At 39.7% G+C, this 16,133-nt stretch overlaps 1 protein-coding gene across 4 annotated transcripts in view; it reads left to right on the forward strand.

Annotated features, from left to right (window-relative positions):
- The first annotated feature begins 2,643 nt into the window (after positions 1-2,643).
- The window catches only part of LOC307159534 (transmembrane protein 132C), a 248,048-nt gene continuing 234,558 nt past the window's right edge, over positions 2,644-16,133 (forward strand). The window contains exons 1-3 of one of the 4 annotated variants that reach the window (XM_079872967.1): positions 2,644-2,762; positions 5,156-5,406; positions 5,519-5,552. In XM_079872967.1, the coding sequence (XP_079729093.1) occupies position 5,552 (1 nt within the window). In that variant the 5' untranslated portion in view covers positions 2,644-2,762; positions 5,156-5,406; positions 5,519-5,551. The other 3 variants (XM_079872966.1, XM_079872968.1, XM_079872965.1) reach the window with 3 other exon arrangements.

Below are 16,133 nucleotides of genomic sequence, written 5' to 3' on the forward strand. Positions count from 1 at the left end.
CTTTTATGATGGACAGATGCTCTTTTATAATGGATAGATGCACTTTTATAATGGATAGATGCACTTTTATAATGGATAGATGCACTTTTATGATGGACAGATGCTCTTTTATAATGGATAGATGCACTTTTATAATGGATAGATGCATTTTATGATGGAGAGATGCACTTTTATGATGGACAGATGCTCTTTTATAATGGATAGATGCACTTTTAAGATGGATAGATGCACTTTTATGATGGACAGATGCTCTTTTATAATGGATAGATGCACTTTTATAATGGATAGATGCACTTATGATGGAGAGATGCACTTTTATGATGGAGAGATGCACTTTTATAATGGATAGATGGACTTTTATAATGGATAGATGCACTTTTATGATGGATAGATGCACTTTTATGATGGATAGATGCACTTTTATAATGGATAGATGCACTTTTACAATGGATAGATGCACTTTTACAATGGATAGATGCACTTTTATAATGGATAGATGCACTTTTATAATGGATAGATGCACTTTTATGATGGATAGATGCACTTTTATAATGGATAGATGGACTTTTATAATGGATAGATGCACTTTTATGATGGATAGATGCACTTTTATAATGGATAGATGGACTTTTATAATGAATAGATGCACTTTTATGATGGATAGATGCACTTGATCCAATGATAGAAACATTTTGTTAAACCACTTACAATTGTTATGTTTACAACACCATTGACTACACTATTGAAACAATTACTTTTTATTACAACTGTACATGAATAAATAGGCCATTTGGCCCTGGACTAATAGTTTATTCTATTTGTCCATTCTATTGGCTCTATTCTATTTTGAAGACTTGTGCTGGCTGCACAAGTCTAATTTAAGGCTCTCACAAATAAATATTATGGGTATATTATACATTTTTCTGAGTCATCAGAGTGCCTTGAGTATTGAAGTTGTTGAGTTTTGTGTCCGTGGTGTTCTTTCATGCAACAGGGATAAAAGAAAGCATACAGTTTAGGCGGAAATTGTGAAAAAATGTGTGTTTCTGGTTTAAAGAAGACATGTGACCTCTGTGTTTGTCAGACAGATTCAGTACTAGGCTTAAATGAAAGCCTAAAAGGTCCCCTTTCCAACGATACCAAGCACCATATTATAGAATATTGATAATATCCCTAGCATGAGCCTAAACCAGATATACACCAGATTTCAAAAACGGAATTTATTTTAGGGGGTTAGTAACTTCATGAGCTCAAAAAAGTGATTTCGCTACCACCGCTGCACTGCTATCATGATTTTTCTTATACTAGGGGTGTATACCTTGCCAAAAAACAATGATAGCATTTGCTCCCCCATTGATACCGATGGACCCCCCTGGCTCATGGACTATATGTTTCAATAAGTAATAAATAATGTTTCAATAAATAAGCTAAACCCACCGGCCCTTCTCAATATTTCGATTTAAAGGGGGGGTGAAACACTCATTTTCAGTCAATCTCATGTTAATCTTGAGTACCTATAGAGTAGTATTGCATCCTTCAAAACTCCAAAAAGTCTTTAGTTTTATTATATTTATAAAAAATCAAGATAGGCTGTACCGAGTCTTTCTGGATAAAAACGAGCGGCTGGAGGCGTGCCGTGCCGTGCCGTCAAATTACGCCCCAGCTGACGTTACACAGGCCCATACTCGAAAAAAAAAACTTTCCGAAACTTGTGACAAACCGGAAGGAGCATTTTTGGCACAGAAATACTCCTTCAATCATACAATTTAATTTTTGAAACATTGTCCATGTTTAGCATGGGAATCCAACTCTTTAACAGTGTAAAAAACTCAGTATGCATGAAATAGCATTTCACCCCCCCTTTAATAATCCGGCCCTTGAATGATGCTAATTGAATAGCCCTGACCTAGGGGCATAACATTGCTCACTTTTCATGTAATTCATTTCATATAATATAGCTCATAAGTCAAGTCTCAACTCTTGTTTAAGACATTGTTCATATGTAAAAAATATGCTTAATCCAATATAGAATGGTAATGCTTGAAATTTCTGTTTTCTCCGATTTGAGGTACAGTGGAGAACTTTGGTTATACCAGCTATAATCCTCTAGATAGAAAGGTCATCTTGGACTTAAATTGAAGCTTATAAACTTGGAAAGTTTTTCATATACATTTGAGGCAGTGAAATATATAATAAAATGCTTGAAAATGATCACTTTTGATGACATTTTGTCAGGCGGACAGCCATTTTTTAATCTTTTGGGGTATGTTGAGGGTAATATTTGACAGAAAAAAGGCAGCAATGCCCAGAATCTTTTTCTGCTAGTTTCCCCTGTGTGTCAGGATACACCATGCAAAATTTTAGGGTTATATGGCCATTTATGTAGCTGCAGTATCTTTATATTCACAATTACATCATTCCGCCACAAGCTTTTCCCCAAAAAGGGTGTTTTTTGGCCCCTGAGACCAAACGGGGCCGAGTTGGAGGTGGTCATTATCAACTTGTGATGGCCCAAGGTATAAGATAATAGGAAATAATAGTGAAAAAAAGGTAGCAAAAAACATCCTGAGGAGTGGACCTGGCTCCCGGCCTATTAAAGAGTGAGTCACTGAATCATTCGCACATCCGAATCGTTCAGAAGCATTGAATCACTAAAATCAAACTAAACACTTCTACTTTGTGTTGATCGGACATGCGCAGCTTTGGATTTGTTTGGAACTATCTTCGTAAGCGGGGCAAATAGAGAAGTAAACCAGCAATATGTAAGTTGCTCAATATTAACTTATTTTTTTAACTTAACTGTTATACAAAATTAACATCAAGCTCGCGGCAGCAGGCTAACGGTAATTCGGGCGTGTCAATATAAGACAACCGCTTGATATACACACACACTACAGTAGCCAGATATCCAGAGGTTTAATCACCGTGTAGTCCAAATACACGCAAGACAAATAACGGATAAACATAATCAAAAAGATAAAGAGATGAGATTTCCTTTATTTAGGCCTATACTGTAAATTCTGTAAACAACATTATAGTCATTTTTAATGTGGCCAATATGATATTAAAGGTAGGCCTGAAATATTTTACTCAATATGAAAACAGCCAGACCTTTTTAAATGCACCTCAAAACATCAATATAATGTAATATAATATTATATTATTTGAATAATCCCCAAATAAATTTGTTGAAGAGCCCTGATATACTATCTTTTTATACTGATCATTTATTGGTCAGTTATTATTTTATCAGCAAAACAGGTAAATACACTACTGTTCCAAGTTTGTGGTCAGTAAGATTGTTTTTTTGAAAGACATAAAGGATGCATTCAATTGATCAAAAGTGACAGTAAAAACCTATATATTGTCACAACAAATTTACATTTCAATTAAACAGTTTTTTTTTTTACTTTAAATTGATCAAAGATTCCTGAAAAAATAATAATACCATTTTTCATGATTTCTAATATATAAGCTATTAAGTAGCGCAACTGTTTTCAGCATTGATAATAATGCTAAGAAATGTTTCTTGAGCAGCAAATCAGCATATTAGATTGATTTCTGAAGGATCATGTGACACTGAAGACTGGAGTAATGATGCTGAAAATTCAGCTTTGCCATCACAGGAATAAATTACTTAAATGTACCGTATTAAAACCGTTGTTTAAAATTAATTAATATTTCTCAATAATATTAATGTTTTTACTGTTTTTTTTAAATATTAAATAAATGCAAAATCGTACATAATACATCTATTTTTATTGGTCATTCAAGGTGTCAATCACATGAATGCATAATTAGATTGCATCATGTCATTTCACAAATGATGAAATGATTAGCCTAGCTGTTTGCCCATCACCTATTTAGTATGGCACTGGATGTGGTTTTGTGAAATACTGATTTGTCACCCACAAGCCATGCTCTGCATACAACAGATTTCCCTGTCCTTGTAACATCCAATCAAATATTATTTTGTCAAACACTAGAGGCAGGTGGACTCTCACAATGATTTCTATTTGACTTCATGCATTGGTCAAAAATTGAACACTGTGCCTCTGAGCTGTAAAAGACATACACAGTACCTGGCTGACTGCAGAGTGCTCTTTCACCTTAATCCAAATTCAGAAAGCATCCACGCAGGCTGAATTGGCTGGGACCCCATATCTCAGATGTTTTAAGGCACTTCTTACAGTGCCAGTGATGTTTGTTTCTCTCTGATGAGAGTTTGTGATTTATTCGCATGCATCAAATGAGAGAGTAGTAAATGCACAAGCTGCCACATAAATGAGCTGTAGCTTTTGCATCCTGAGACCTAGTTTGAGTATGATTATGTGTGTGTATCCGCTTCTATACAATCATCTGTATATAAATTCTGTCTGAACCTGTTCAGATAGAGTGATATTTAGCTTTCATGTGCGCACAGATTCAGCCCCTCATTTTCTAATTGCGGCTCGTCCTAGCCATCTGCCACACACTCGTCTGCGTCTCATCCCTCCTTTCTGTTCATTAGCACAATTATTTTCCCTCCGTTTGTGAACACAACTCCTTCTGGTCATCCAACAGTCATATAACATTCCTGGCACCCACTAATGGATCTTTGTGTGCTGCGAATAAATGTGTGAAGGCTGTTTCTGGATTAGGCCTCAATGTGTTTTGTTCTTAACTCTTGAGTTTCATTATTACAGAGTGTTAAATTCGGCTCATTAGCTAAACAGCTCTTTTGGCCAAAGCCCTCATGTCGATGAGGTGTTTTCATGGGACTTGGGTGGCAGAAGCATTTTTGCGACATTTTGTAAACTGAGCATCATTGATTTGACTATGTGTGTGGGAAGTGATTGAAGGTTTGTTTAACATTCTCCGTTCTTCACTCTGAATGCATGAATACACCACATTCCATTGAGGAATTGTCTAGTATGTACAGTGTGAAGAAAGTAAATGTTTACATTCGGGAGTAAATAAACGTAAAAAACAAACAGATATAGATCTGCATGATGACACTGAATTGATTTATACACCCAGACAAACAAGCCAGCGGGTAAATAAGAGGAGCGTAAATAACTAAAACAGCAAATTGCTGATTTGATTGCAAGATGGCCCAGTCAGATTGGATGTATTCTAAATCACTGTATTTACATAATTCAATCTCACTTTACAGAGCTCTGCAAATCAGCATGTGTCACGCTGGAACTGCCACGGGACAGAAGGTGAATGGGCCGGTCTTCATTGAAATTCATTGGTGTGTGTACCGAGCATGCTCAGTTGGACTCCTCCCTAACATGCCTCATCACACCGCAAGGTTTTAGCCAGACTGATGAGCAACGTTCGTCACCACAACGACCAAAACAATGTCTCGCTCTGTGAGTCGTGCCTTGCGGGCCATCCCACGGGACGCAATTATATGCAAATGTGGGTAATTAAGTCCTTGCGCACCGTGAGACGAGATCAAAATTAATATTTGCACTCTTCTTAATAAATCTGTCGATCTCTCCATCCCCTCTCTCTCTCCTTCTTTCTGCAGGTGGGACGCTTTCTCTGGGGTAATCTACTGGCAAGTGAGATGTTTGCTTGAATCACGCTTCACTAACACTCCCCACTAACAGCAGAATCATGGGAAGTGTGTCATTATTGTTATTATTTCTTGTTTATAATTCGTATTATCATTATTTCAGTGATTGGCACACGGCTCAGGGGTCTTGTTTGTTGATCGGCTTACTTTTTTACAGAATTAGACCTAAAAGCCTAAAATAATGTTTTATTCAGATAACTTATCACAGCGGGGGGAAAAACTGTGGAACTGGAGGGGTTAGTGTTTGCAGGCTCACAGATAAAACTATCATACAAGTATATTATAATAATTATTAATGATAGATGGAGACGGGTTTAAATTTTGAAAAGGGAGCAATATTTTTGTACTATCCAGCCATGGCTATAGTAAGCGACAGGATGTTGGATGTTTTGTCGGTTGCTTAGTTTTACTTTTACAGCGTTAAGCTGGATAGTCCCACCTAAAATGGCAGTGCTACATAATATGGAAGATCTCTGTGGTAGATCCCGCCGTGTCTAGTCAATATCGTTACAGAGATGACAGAGTGGACTCGAGGGATAGACACAAGCTCGCCAACAGAGAAGCCGTACCGTGCAAGAATAGTCACCTTCATTTATATAGCGCTTTTAACAATAGATTGTTTCAAAGCAGCTTCACAGTGATAATAGGAAATTAAAGTAACAGAGATTGTTTGGCTTTACAGCAGCTCTAGAATATTGTCCAGCTAAAGTTAGTTTTGATTGATTCACTTCCTTTGCAAAGATCTTTAGTTATTAACTTAGGGGCCGCTAACACAACACCGTTCTAACAGAAAACACTTAATGCGCTCCGGCCCACTCATTTGCACAAAACAGTGCCTGGTGGCTCGAGAACGCAAACCTTGAAATAGGTTCCAAGGAGCAAGCCTTGAAAATGTAAAAAAAAAAAAGGTCATCTCTGCGAAACTTCAAAAACCTAAACCTGTGAAAACGCTGACGGCGTGCACATGCGTATTACATGTTTAGTCTATATGTATGTGCGTTTTAATATATATGTGCGCAAGCGTGTAGTCTTTCTTTACATTATTTATCGCTTCCGTGTAGCCATGTGAACTGGAATTATTTTGATTAAACGTTTTATCTGTACAGAGGTGAAGGGAAGGAGGCCTTCACAGGGGAGAGACTAGTTGACACTAAAGGACTGCATTGTTGTCGTGTCCAGGCGCAGGTCCTTCATCTGATCTGGATACGGCCTGGATCCGGCAGACTGCAGTAAACCTTGGGATAAACAGAGAGACTAATATTAGCTTAGACGCCATCCTTCTTATGATGTAACGAGCACATCAAGATTTATGGGAAGTGTTCCCGATTCCTGCTGACCTAATCTATGCAGCCTAACATTGAATTATAGAAGTTGATAATGTGTTATGTGTAATGCTAGGTCAAAGAGATGTGTTTTTAGTCTTGATTTGAAAAGACAGAGTGTGTCTGCTTCCCGGACAATGTTAGGAAGACTGTTCCAGAGTTTTGGTGCTAAATAGGAAAAGGATCTACCACCAGCAGTCGATTTTGATATTCTTGGTATTATCAACTGGCTGGAATTTTGAGATGGCAATAGACGTGAAGGACTATAATGCGTTAAGAGCTCGCTCAAGTACTGGGGAGCAAAACCATTTAGTGCTTTGTTAGTAATCAGCTATATTTTAAAATGTATACAATGTTTAATAGGGAGCCAATGCAGTGTCGACAGAACTGGGCTAATATGGTCATACTTCCTGGTTCTGGTAAGAACTCTAGCTGCTGCGTTTTGGACCAGCTGTAGTTTGTTTATTAAGCGTGCAGGGCAACCACCCATAATAGCATTACAGTAATCTAGCCTTGATGTCATGAACGCATTAACTAATTGTTCCGCATTTGTCATTGAGAGAATATGACATAATTTAGATATATTTTTTAAGATGGAAAAATGTGGTTTTACAGATACTAGAAACATGACTTTCAAATGAAAGATTGGTATCAAAGAGCACAACCAGGTTCCTAACCGACGACGAAGACTTGACAGAGCAGCCATCAAGTGTTAAACAGTATCAAGGCAAGGCAAGGCAAGGCAATGCAAGTTTATTTATATAGCACATTTCATACACTTTGGCAATTCAAAGTGCTCTCCATTGAGAGGAATAACAATAATCACAAAATAAATGCAAGGAAAATTCAAACAGTTATTTAAAAGCTTTACTTAGAAAGGAATTTTACTAATCACACTATAGCAATTCATAGAGCTTTGCATAGAAAATAGACACAAAATAAAAGCAGGGGAAATTAAAACATTTATAAAAGGAATTAAAAGAGATAAATGATGCAGTTAAAAAAAATTAGAGTAAAATTAATTAAAATAGTAAATAAACATCTGGCAAAACACCGGTGTATCTTATTTTGACTCTGAGATTTCCCCATGACGGTGACATGTCACTGACGGTGACAGTATTCTTCTGTGGATTTTCATATACCGTGGATTATCTGAGCCCACCAGATTAGTAATCTGTACCAATCCAGACCAGTAATCTGTACTAGTCACCACAGTGTTCTCTTGATAATCCGTACCAGACTAGTAATCTGTATTAATCACCACAGTGTTCCCTTGACCGTCATGAGCCAATCCCTCTCAAACTCCACCACAGAAAGGTGAGCACTTGCTCACAAATTTGGTCATCAGGACCATCGGGGTTTCCCCCACTACAACATTCTAGGTTATTACGTGAGGAGGTTTTTTGTCCAATAATTAGAATCTCTATAAAAAACAATAATTAGTTTTTTATATCAGCTATGCATTCCGTTAATTTTGTAAATTGGTAAGTTTCGTCAGGGGAGTGAAGAGATATAGAGCTGAGTATCATCATAACAGTGAAAACTAATGCCGTACTTCCTAATGATATCTCCCAAGGGTAGCATGTACAGTGAACAGCAACGGTCATAGTACTGAGCCTTGTGGTACTCCATACTGAAGTTGTGATCAATAAGACATATCTTCATTTACTGCTACAAACTGATAACGGTCAGATAAGTATGATTTAAACCATGCTAATGCAATTCCTCTATTGCCAACATAATATTCAAGTCTATTTAAAAATGTTGTGGTCAATAGTATCAAATGCAGCTCTAACACGAATACACATATGGGATCATCTAAAGAGGGGAATCAAAACATATGGGCATCTAGTCTAGTACAGGGGCTAACCAACCGGGCATACACACAAGTACCAGACCTGGCATCAGATGTCTCCACCTGACATCTGACTGCCGAGGATGCTGGAGGAATTCCACCAGGGTTCACCAGCTGGGGAACTCGCCTGAGGATCAGAAGAAGCGTTCATATCCCATCCTCAGAGGGGAATGGCGCAGCAAGCGAGATGCAGAGCCATCCTTCCCGCGTATTACCCATTTGTACACGGTAAGACACCGGCTCCATTCTGAGATTGTCGAATCTTGCAAATGTGTAAGGTGTTGCCCAGCCCACAGCTCTGCATATGTCTGCCAGAGAGGCGCCGTGCACCAACGCACAGGAGGAAGCAACACTCCGTGTTGAGTGAGCTCTCACTCCCATAGGGCATGGCTCTTCTTGAGAATGGTACGCAAATACGATGGCATCCACTATCCAGTGGGCCAACCTCTGTTTGGAAACAGCCTTTCCGTTCCGCTATAGCAGACAAAGAGCTGTTGTGAAGTTCTGAATCTCTGCGTGCGGTCCGAGTACAAACGCTAGGCGTGAACAAGACACAGCAACGTATGGGCTGGTCCTGCCTCCTCTGGGGGCAGCGCTTGCAAGTCCACCACCTGGTCCCTAAAAGGAGTGATGGGAACTTTGGGCACGTATCCAGGCCGGGCTCGCCGAATGACGTGAGGTTTAGCCGGCCCAAATTCTAGGCACACTTCAACAACCGATAAAAAATTCTGCAGGTCCCCCAACATCTTAATACATCTTAATGTGTCAGGAGCGCTGACTTAAGAGACATGATCTTAATCTCTACTGACTGCAAGGGCTCAAATGGTGCTCTCTGTAAGGCCTTCAGGACCAAGGAGAGGTCCCAAGAGGGGATGAGGCGTGGCCGAGGAGGATTCAACCTCCTGGCGCCTCTCAGGAACTTGATGATCAAGTTGTGTTTCCCCAGAGACTTACCGTCTACTGCATTGTTGTGTGCGGCAATAGCGGCACCATACACTTTCAGGGTGGAGAGAGACAGCCTTCGCTCCAACCCTTCTTGCAGGAAAGAAAGCACGACGTTGATAGGGCACCTACGAGGTTCTTCCCTGCAGGAAGAACACCACTCAACAAAGAGGTTCCACTTCAAAGTGTAAGTGAAAGTGTCAACTACTGCTGGCGGTAGGTCACTTAGGTCCTCCACGTGGTGCCCCGTCCCTGATGAAACTGGTCCTTCCTCATGGGATTTCGCCAGGGAGGGGCTGTCGTGAGGACCATGAGCTCTGGGAACCAGGTCCGGGTGGGCCAGTAAGGCGCAACCATCAAGACCTGGTCCTCGTCTTCCCTGACCTTGCACAGTATATGTGCGAGCAGGCTCACTGGGGGAAACGCATACTTGCGAGGGTCCCCTCGGCCAGGGAATAGAACAGTGGGTTGTCTCCGAAGACGCGAACAGGTCGACCTGAGCGACACCGAATCGTTCCCAAATCAGCTGGACTGTCTGAGGGTGGAGTCTCCATTCTTTCCTGGAGGTACGCTCTCGTGAGAGCATTCTTGCCCTGCAGCGACAGCAGAAACTGTCACAGATCAAGTTGTATTGTTAGCAACTCGAGGCAATTGATATGCCACTGCAGGTACTCAGGCAAGATCCCAATTCGTCATTCACTGACTGATAACGTAGAACGTGACAATGCTTGAGCTATTTAAAGCAGGATGGATTCTGATTGGCTTTCATTGTTTTTGAAAGTGATTCCAACGATATAGTTTCTCTCTGCCATTATCGTTATAATTGTGGTGTGGACACTGCTATTCTATTATATTTAGAATGATTTTTCTTTATCGTTGTCTTTATCCATTATAGTTATCGTTCTTGGTGTGAATGGGCCTTTACAGTTGTCTGCGTTATGATGATGTTCTGTTTTTGGAATCACTAGGCCATGCAATTTTTTTTTCTTTGTTGCAGTGGCCTCTCTGTTGGCTGCAAAAAAATGGTAAACTGCCAGACTAGGTGTTCTCATTTGGCCTCCCATAAATAGCCCACGTTACAGCGTGATGTAAGCTGGTGCCATTTTTAGGAGCAATATTTCCTCACTTTACATTTCCCAATGTTGGGGCATCCTCTTAATCTTACATCCTTCACTTTAACCTTTGATCTTTTGTCTCTGCACTCTACATTAACCCTCTAGCCTATGATTTATCCATCAAATAAGATTCAGTACATCAGGGCCAGACAAGGACTCTTAACATTTCTGAATGCTTTCAAAAGATTTGCAATCTACTTCAAATTCTAGTTAGCTTGAAAAATCCTCTCTTTGAATCACAGATAATACACACATGCCAGTTAAATGGTCATGTCCTGTCTCTTATCTTCACTCTCTGTTTTATCATTATGGATCTCAGAGGCAACGGTAACAGATTGGTGCTGAATATGGGCAGTGAAAGGATTTGGCCGCATTATCCAGATACTTTTTAGATGCGTGTTCCCTCGTGAGATGCTGGAGTAGGCTTCTCAGTTTCTTTCAATAAGAGATCCAGTTCAAAGAAACGTTCGCACCTCCGGTTGTGTGCAGATTGATGACTCGTGACACTCGTATTTCACCCAAAGAGGCTAGTAAACAAACGATGCCGGACAGGCGCAATATGGAAATGTGCTTTTGATGTCTAAAAGACCAGGAAGTTATGACTGCACACGCTTTGCGGCTCCGTTCCGGGTAATATACTCCCAACACACTCAGTCATTATAAACGGACCACGGTCAGGGCCAAATTGACATCAAATGAGGGCTTTGAATTAGCCCTTCTCGTCGGCATTGATTTATGCTCAGTGGTAAATTGCATCTCCTGAGGAGACGTGCATTTAAACAACAGCTTTTCAAGAGCGTAATTGATCTGGTTGTAAGAGATCCTGAAAGGGCTGGAGGCCCTCAGTCAGGAAAACATTAATTTCTGTGCAAATTGAAGAGAAAGAAAAGCATTCGTTTCAAAGACCGATTGCATTTCGTCTATTTCAAAGGCAGAGATGTTTTAACAATGATTACTTGTTTGATGAACCATGGCTAATTTACATATCACAATCTCATTGGGTGTAATTTGTAATATTCATTTTTATTCCTCCGTTATGTGACACAGGAGAGCCAAAAGTGACGCGCACTGCAAACAGTCGGTTTGATGGCCTACATGATGGCGTTCATTTGCATCAGTTAATTATTTCATTGTGTGTGCCTTTCTTTCTTAATTGGAATATAGGCTGTGTAATTGGGATGCTGGTGTCGTTTGAGTTTACGATGGCTTGTTTCACTAACTAATGAACGGTATTTCATGAGAGCCTTGTGGTGTGTAACACAGTGTTGCTGGTCTGTCCGCCCCAGCGATGTGCCTGCTAGCATGCCCTCTGAGCCCTGCAATTCACCCACTGTTAATGAGATTCTAATGTATGCGCTACAGTTCAACAAGCACGAGGCTGCCTTTCTGCACCAGGGCTCATGTTTGGTGTGTCAAGGGTGTGTGTGTGTATCTGTGACAATAGTGTTTGCGTGTGTTTATTCTAATGAGGATCATTGCAGTTTCTGCTGATTGCTGTCCTCTCTAAGGCCAGGTGAACTTCCTCAAGCGACGGCCACATCTTGCCATCATTATTTTAGGAAATCGTTGTAGTCATCACAAACAGCTCTTTATAAAAGCACTTTTTTTTTGTTAACTTCATCATTACGCAGTCTCCCAAGATGATAAATGGTGTCCCAAAACTGGTTAAAACATTTCTTTGTGGTATGGAGTATGAAGAAATTTGGGGGTGTTTTAACTGCCACAGCTTATGTGATGGGAAAAGGCGCACATACATTTTAGATAAAAAAAAATTTCACAACTATATATATATCTTTACTGTAATATGTTATTTTTCAAATACATTTGTGTGCATAATTGTGTTGTGAAGAGATTTTACTTTCTATGTTTTAAAAAAATGTTGGAAATGTTGTTTCTCAAAATTATACTGTTATTGTGCCTAAACAAAATGCTTTTTTTATAACTAATGGCTTCCTTAAGACATGTTTAAGTAAAAAACAACAAAAAAAAAAAAAAACATTGTGAATGTTAATACTTGGGTCTCTGATGGTTAAGCATGTCTATATGTGCGTGTGTGCATACTGTATGATAGAGGGTAAGAATGCAAGAAAGTGAGACACAGAGATACAAGAGAGCCAATCGTATTTGTTCTAAATGCACAATGCAGTCCATCCAAAAATCTGGGCCAAAAAACATCGATCCCAAAAGCTGGGCCTGGCGAGTAGTTTCGGGAAGAAACAGAATGCATCGGATTCACTTGCTGCATTCATCATTCACGCACTCAATAGCTGGAAATATTCTGCCTCCCAGAGAAAAAAACAAAAACAAGTATGGTTGCAAATACAGCTCCTGTAATCATCAAAAGGGTAGTTAATGACTTAACAGCCTTTGTTTTAAATTGCTTTAATCAAAAAGAGATTCAAAAGACAATTTATAATACTGCAATTGTCTTGGTGGATATCAAAAGAGCTCACCTTTGATTTCCACCAAGACATTATTTCAACTAATGTTTTGTTATATGTTAATTTCGTGACAGTAGATTCACAAATCAAGACATCAAATGCATGGATTAAAAGAGGAAAAATAGGAAGGTGTTAGACATTTCAAATCTAGACCACACACAGAGATAAGGTATTCAGTTAACGTTCACTAGGGGTCCCCATTGCTCCTCTATTTGATCACAGAGACACACTTACTCATGCTGAGGTTCCCACTAAATATTACTTCCAATATATCCCGAAGTACTTTATTTTTGCATGCCTTTAGCCAAGGTCATAGGTTTGATTTCCAAGGAACGCATATACTGAGAAAATGTATAGCATAGTAAAAGAAAACCACTCAAACCAACCTCTGTTTTACTTTTTGTAGACTGGTTTTGAGAGATTTTGAGCATTTCATGGTGGCGAGGCCAGGCTGAGAGACTATCTTAAACTAAACTGCTAAGATCAGCAAACCATTTTTTTTGTTTGTTTGTTTCAGCAGGTAAAATGTAAGCCTGTCAGCATGTTAAGTCATATGTGTACAGCCATAAATCAATTTTAACATCTAAATCCAAACTATCCTGTCTTGGAAAGCTGTAAAGCTTCATATATATCCCTTTTTTTAAATAAACATTTAAACAGAGTGCGTAAAATTTGCGTTTAGTAAAAGTAAATGTGTTTTTGCTCGTCTATCTGCCTCTTTGGTTGCAGGGATGAGGGGTTTCCTTGCTTGCGATTGGTTGACTTTTTAGTGCACCTGTTCTGTCGGAAAACCCTATTGGCTAGCTAAGATGTCACTCATTTTCGCCTCTTCTTCACGCGCTTCCCGCTCTTAGCGCTGGAGTACCAGCTTGACTGTTGGCCTTTCTGTCTCAGGAGAACTGCGCGAGTAAGTTCATTTAGGCAAAGCGAAGATAAAAAGCAGACATGTTAACGCAAAAGCAGCGTCACAGGAGAGATGGGAACATTTCCGAGAGAGTCATTGGCGACCGCCGGTGGTTTTGCGCTCCCGTGCGCCAAGAGACGGATTCATAGGACGCGCGTCTACCGTTCTCGCGCGGAGAACACCACCAACTTCTACGGCGCGTGACTTCATAACGCCACCGGTCCGGACCTTTATACTTGTGTTTTAAACTTTATGTATTAAAGGAATAATAACACGAGATGAACAATGACAGTGACTTTCCCGGGCTTATAATAACGCTTTACCACTTTAGTAAAGGGATTGATTCTCGCTTCTAACGAAATTTTGGTGATAGTTAAAGGACACGGAATTTTTGAGGACCGCAACAACGCGAATCTGCTGCCGAACCAGTTACATTATCATATGACTTTCCACAGGATTATGCTATTTATTCAACAACTTCTCCAACTAGACAATTCATAATGTCATTTTTGGACAATATACTACAACTCAGAAAGCCAAAGATGATCGCTGTACGGATGGCGTTCCTGCACGCGCTCCTCGCCTCGTCTCTCCACGGAGGTAAAGAAACATTTACGCACATCCAAAACTTGTTGCGAGATGGCAAATCATGCAGAATAAATATAACGAGCATGATTACAAGAATTACAAGAATCCTTCATGTATTCAAACAACTGTTGTTAAGGGCAATGTCAGTGCGCTTTCAAGTCTTTATCGCGAATGCAAAAAAGTTGGTGCCCACTGCTTCCTATTCCACTTGACCCATTTTAACATCTTAATTTACACTTGAAATATTTATAGATGTATACACACACTTCTGTGGTATGTGGTTCGTGCGCTTGGTTGCTTGGAGAGACTGTGGCGCGCAGCGACAGCAGCGGTGTGGTTTTGTTGTGCCAAGCGTATAAATAATAGAAATGTTGGTTTCTCACCTTGTTGTTTTGCAGTCCTATAATGAATTATGCATGCATGTAGTTAGCGAGCAAGACAGAGATGTAGAAATAGGATGATTGAAGCGTCCTGCACCGAGTTGTCTAACGAAATATCGCGTGGAAACAACAATTTTATGATAGTGATACGAGCACAGCACATAGACGTGCAATGTTTTAACGTTTTATCTATTATTATTATTATTTTGTTTTTTGTTTTTACATAAGAGGATTGTACATAACCTAAAGGTCTTCAACATCAAAAACGTATTATTGTGCAAATGAAAGTAAGTTTAATTTCTTCTCACAGGAGTATTTTCTCTTTGTCAATAATTTATAATAGCTTGTTAAATGAGCTGGTTTGGTTACAGTAAACGATGCATTTCGTTTCATTCATTTCAAGAGGCGTTTTTAAATAGTTTATGGGGGCATTACTGTTATATTTGAATGGTTATCGAATAAATACCAATATATTTGCTATGCTAAAGGTGAGCCACCCTATTTTCACTCTCCACAGAAGCAAGAGACAGTGATGAAATGAGCAGGCTTGTGTTGTGTCCCAGCAGCGTGCTGTTTTTATTAATCCTCTCCAGCTGAGGACCCACAGTGGCCTTCACATCTATTTTTATTTATACTATCCCAGCAAGTCTGAAACTGGACATGTCATACAAACAAACAATTAGGCTGTGGGGGTGAGATAGAGATGGACAGAAAGTGTGGGGGATTGCAAAATTAGACAGTATGTGTTGAAGATTTTCCAACGTGAGGGATGACAAGTTTGTCCAAGTGTGTGAGGGCTTGGATGGTATTAGAGATGTTGACTCTGGAGACAGCACTTGCTGATCAAGCACTGAAACTGTCATCATCATCATTACTGTTTTTTCCCCAGCCTCCGCAACAAACGTGGCCTCACACTGCTGTGTGTAATGGACTGCATGCAAAGAGTACATCACTGGCAAGTTGAGACAGCATGTGGTTTGAATGCATGGAATTGTATCCGGTGAACTGTGCAATATCCAC

Source organism: Squalius cephalus, assembly GCF_949319135.1.
Source record: "Squalius cephalus genome assembly, chromosome: 5".
Classification (NCBI taxonomy): Eukaryota; Metazoa; Chordata; class Actinopteri; order Cypriniformes; family Leuciscidae; genus Squalius; species Squalius cephalus.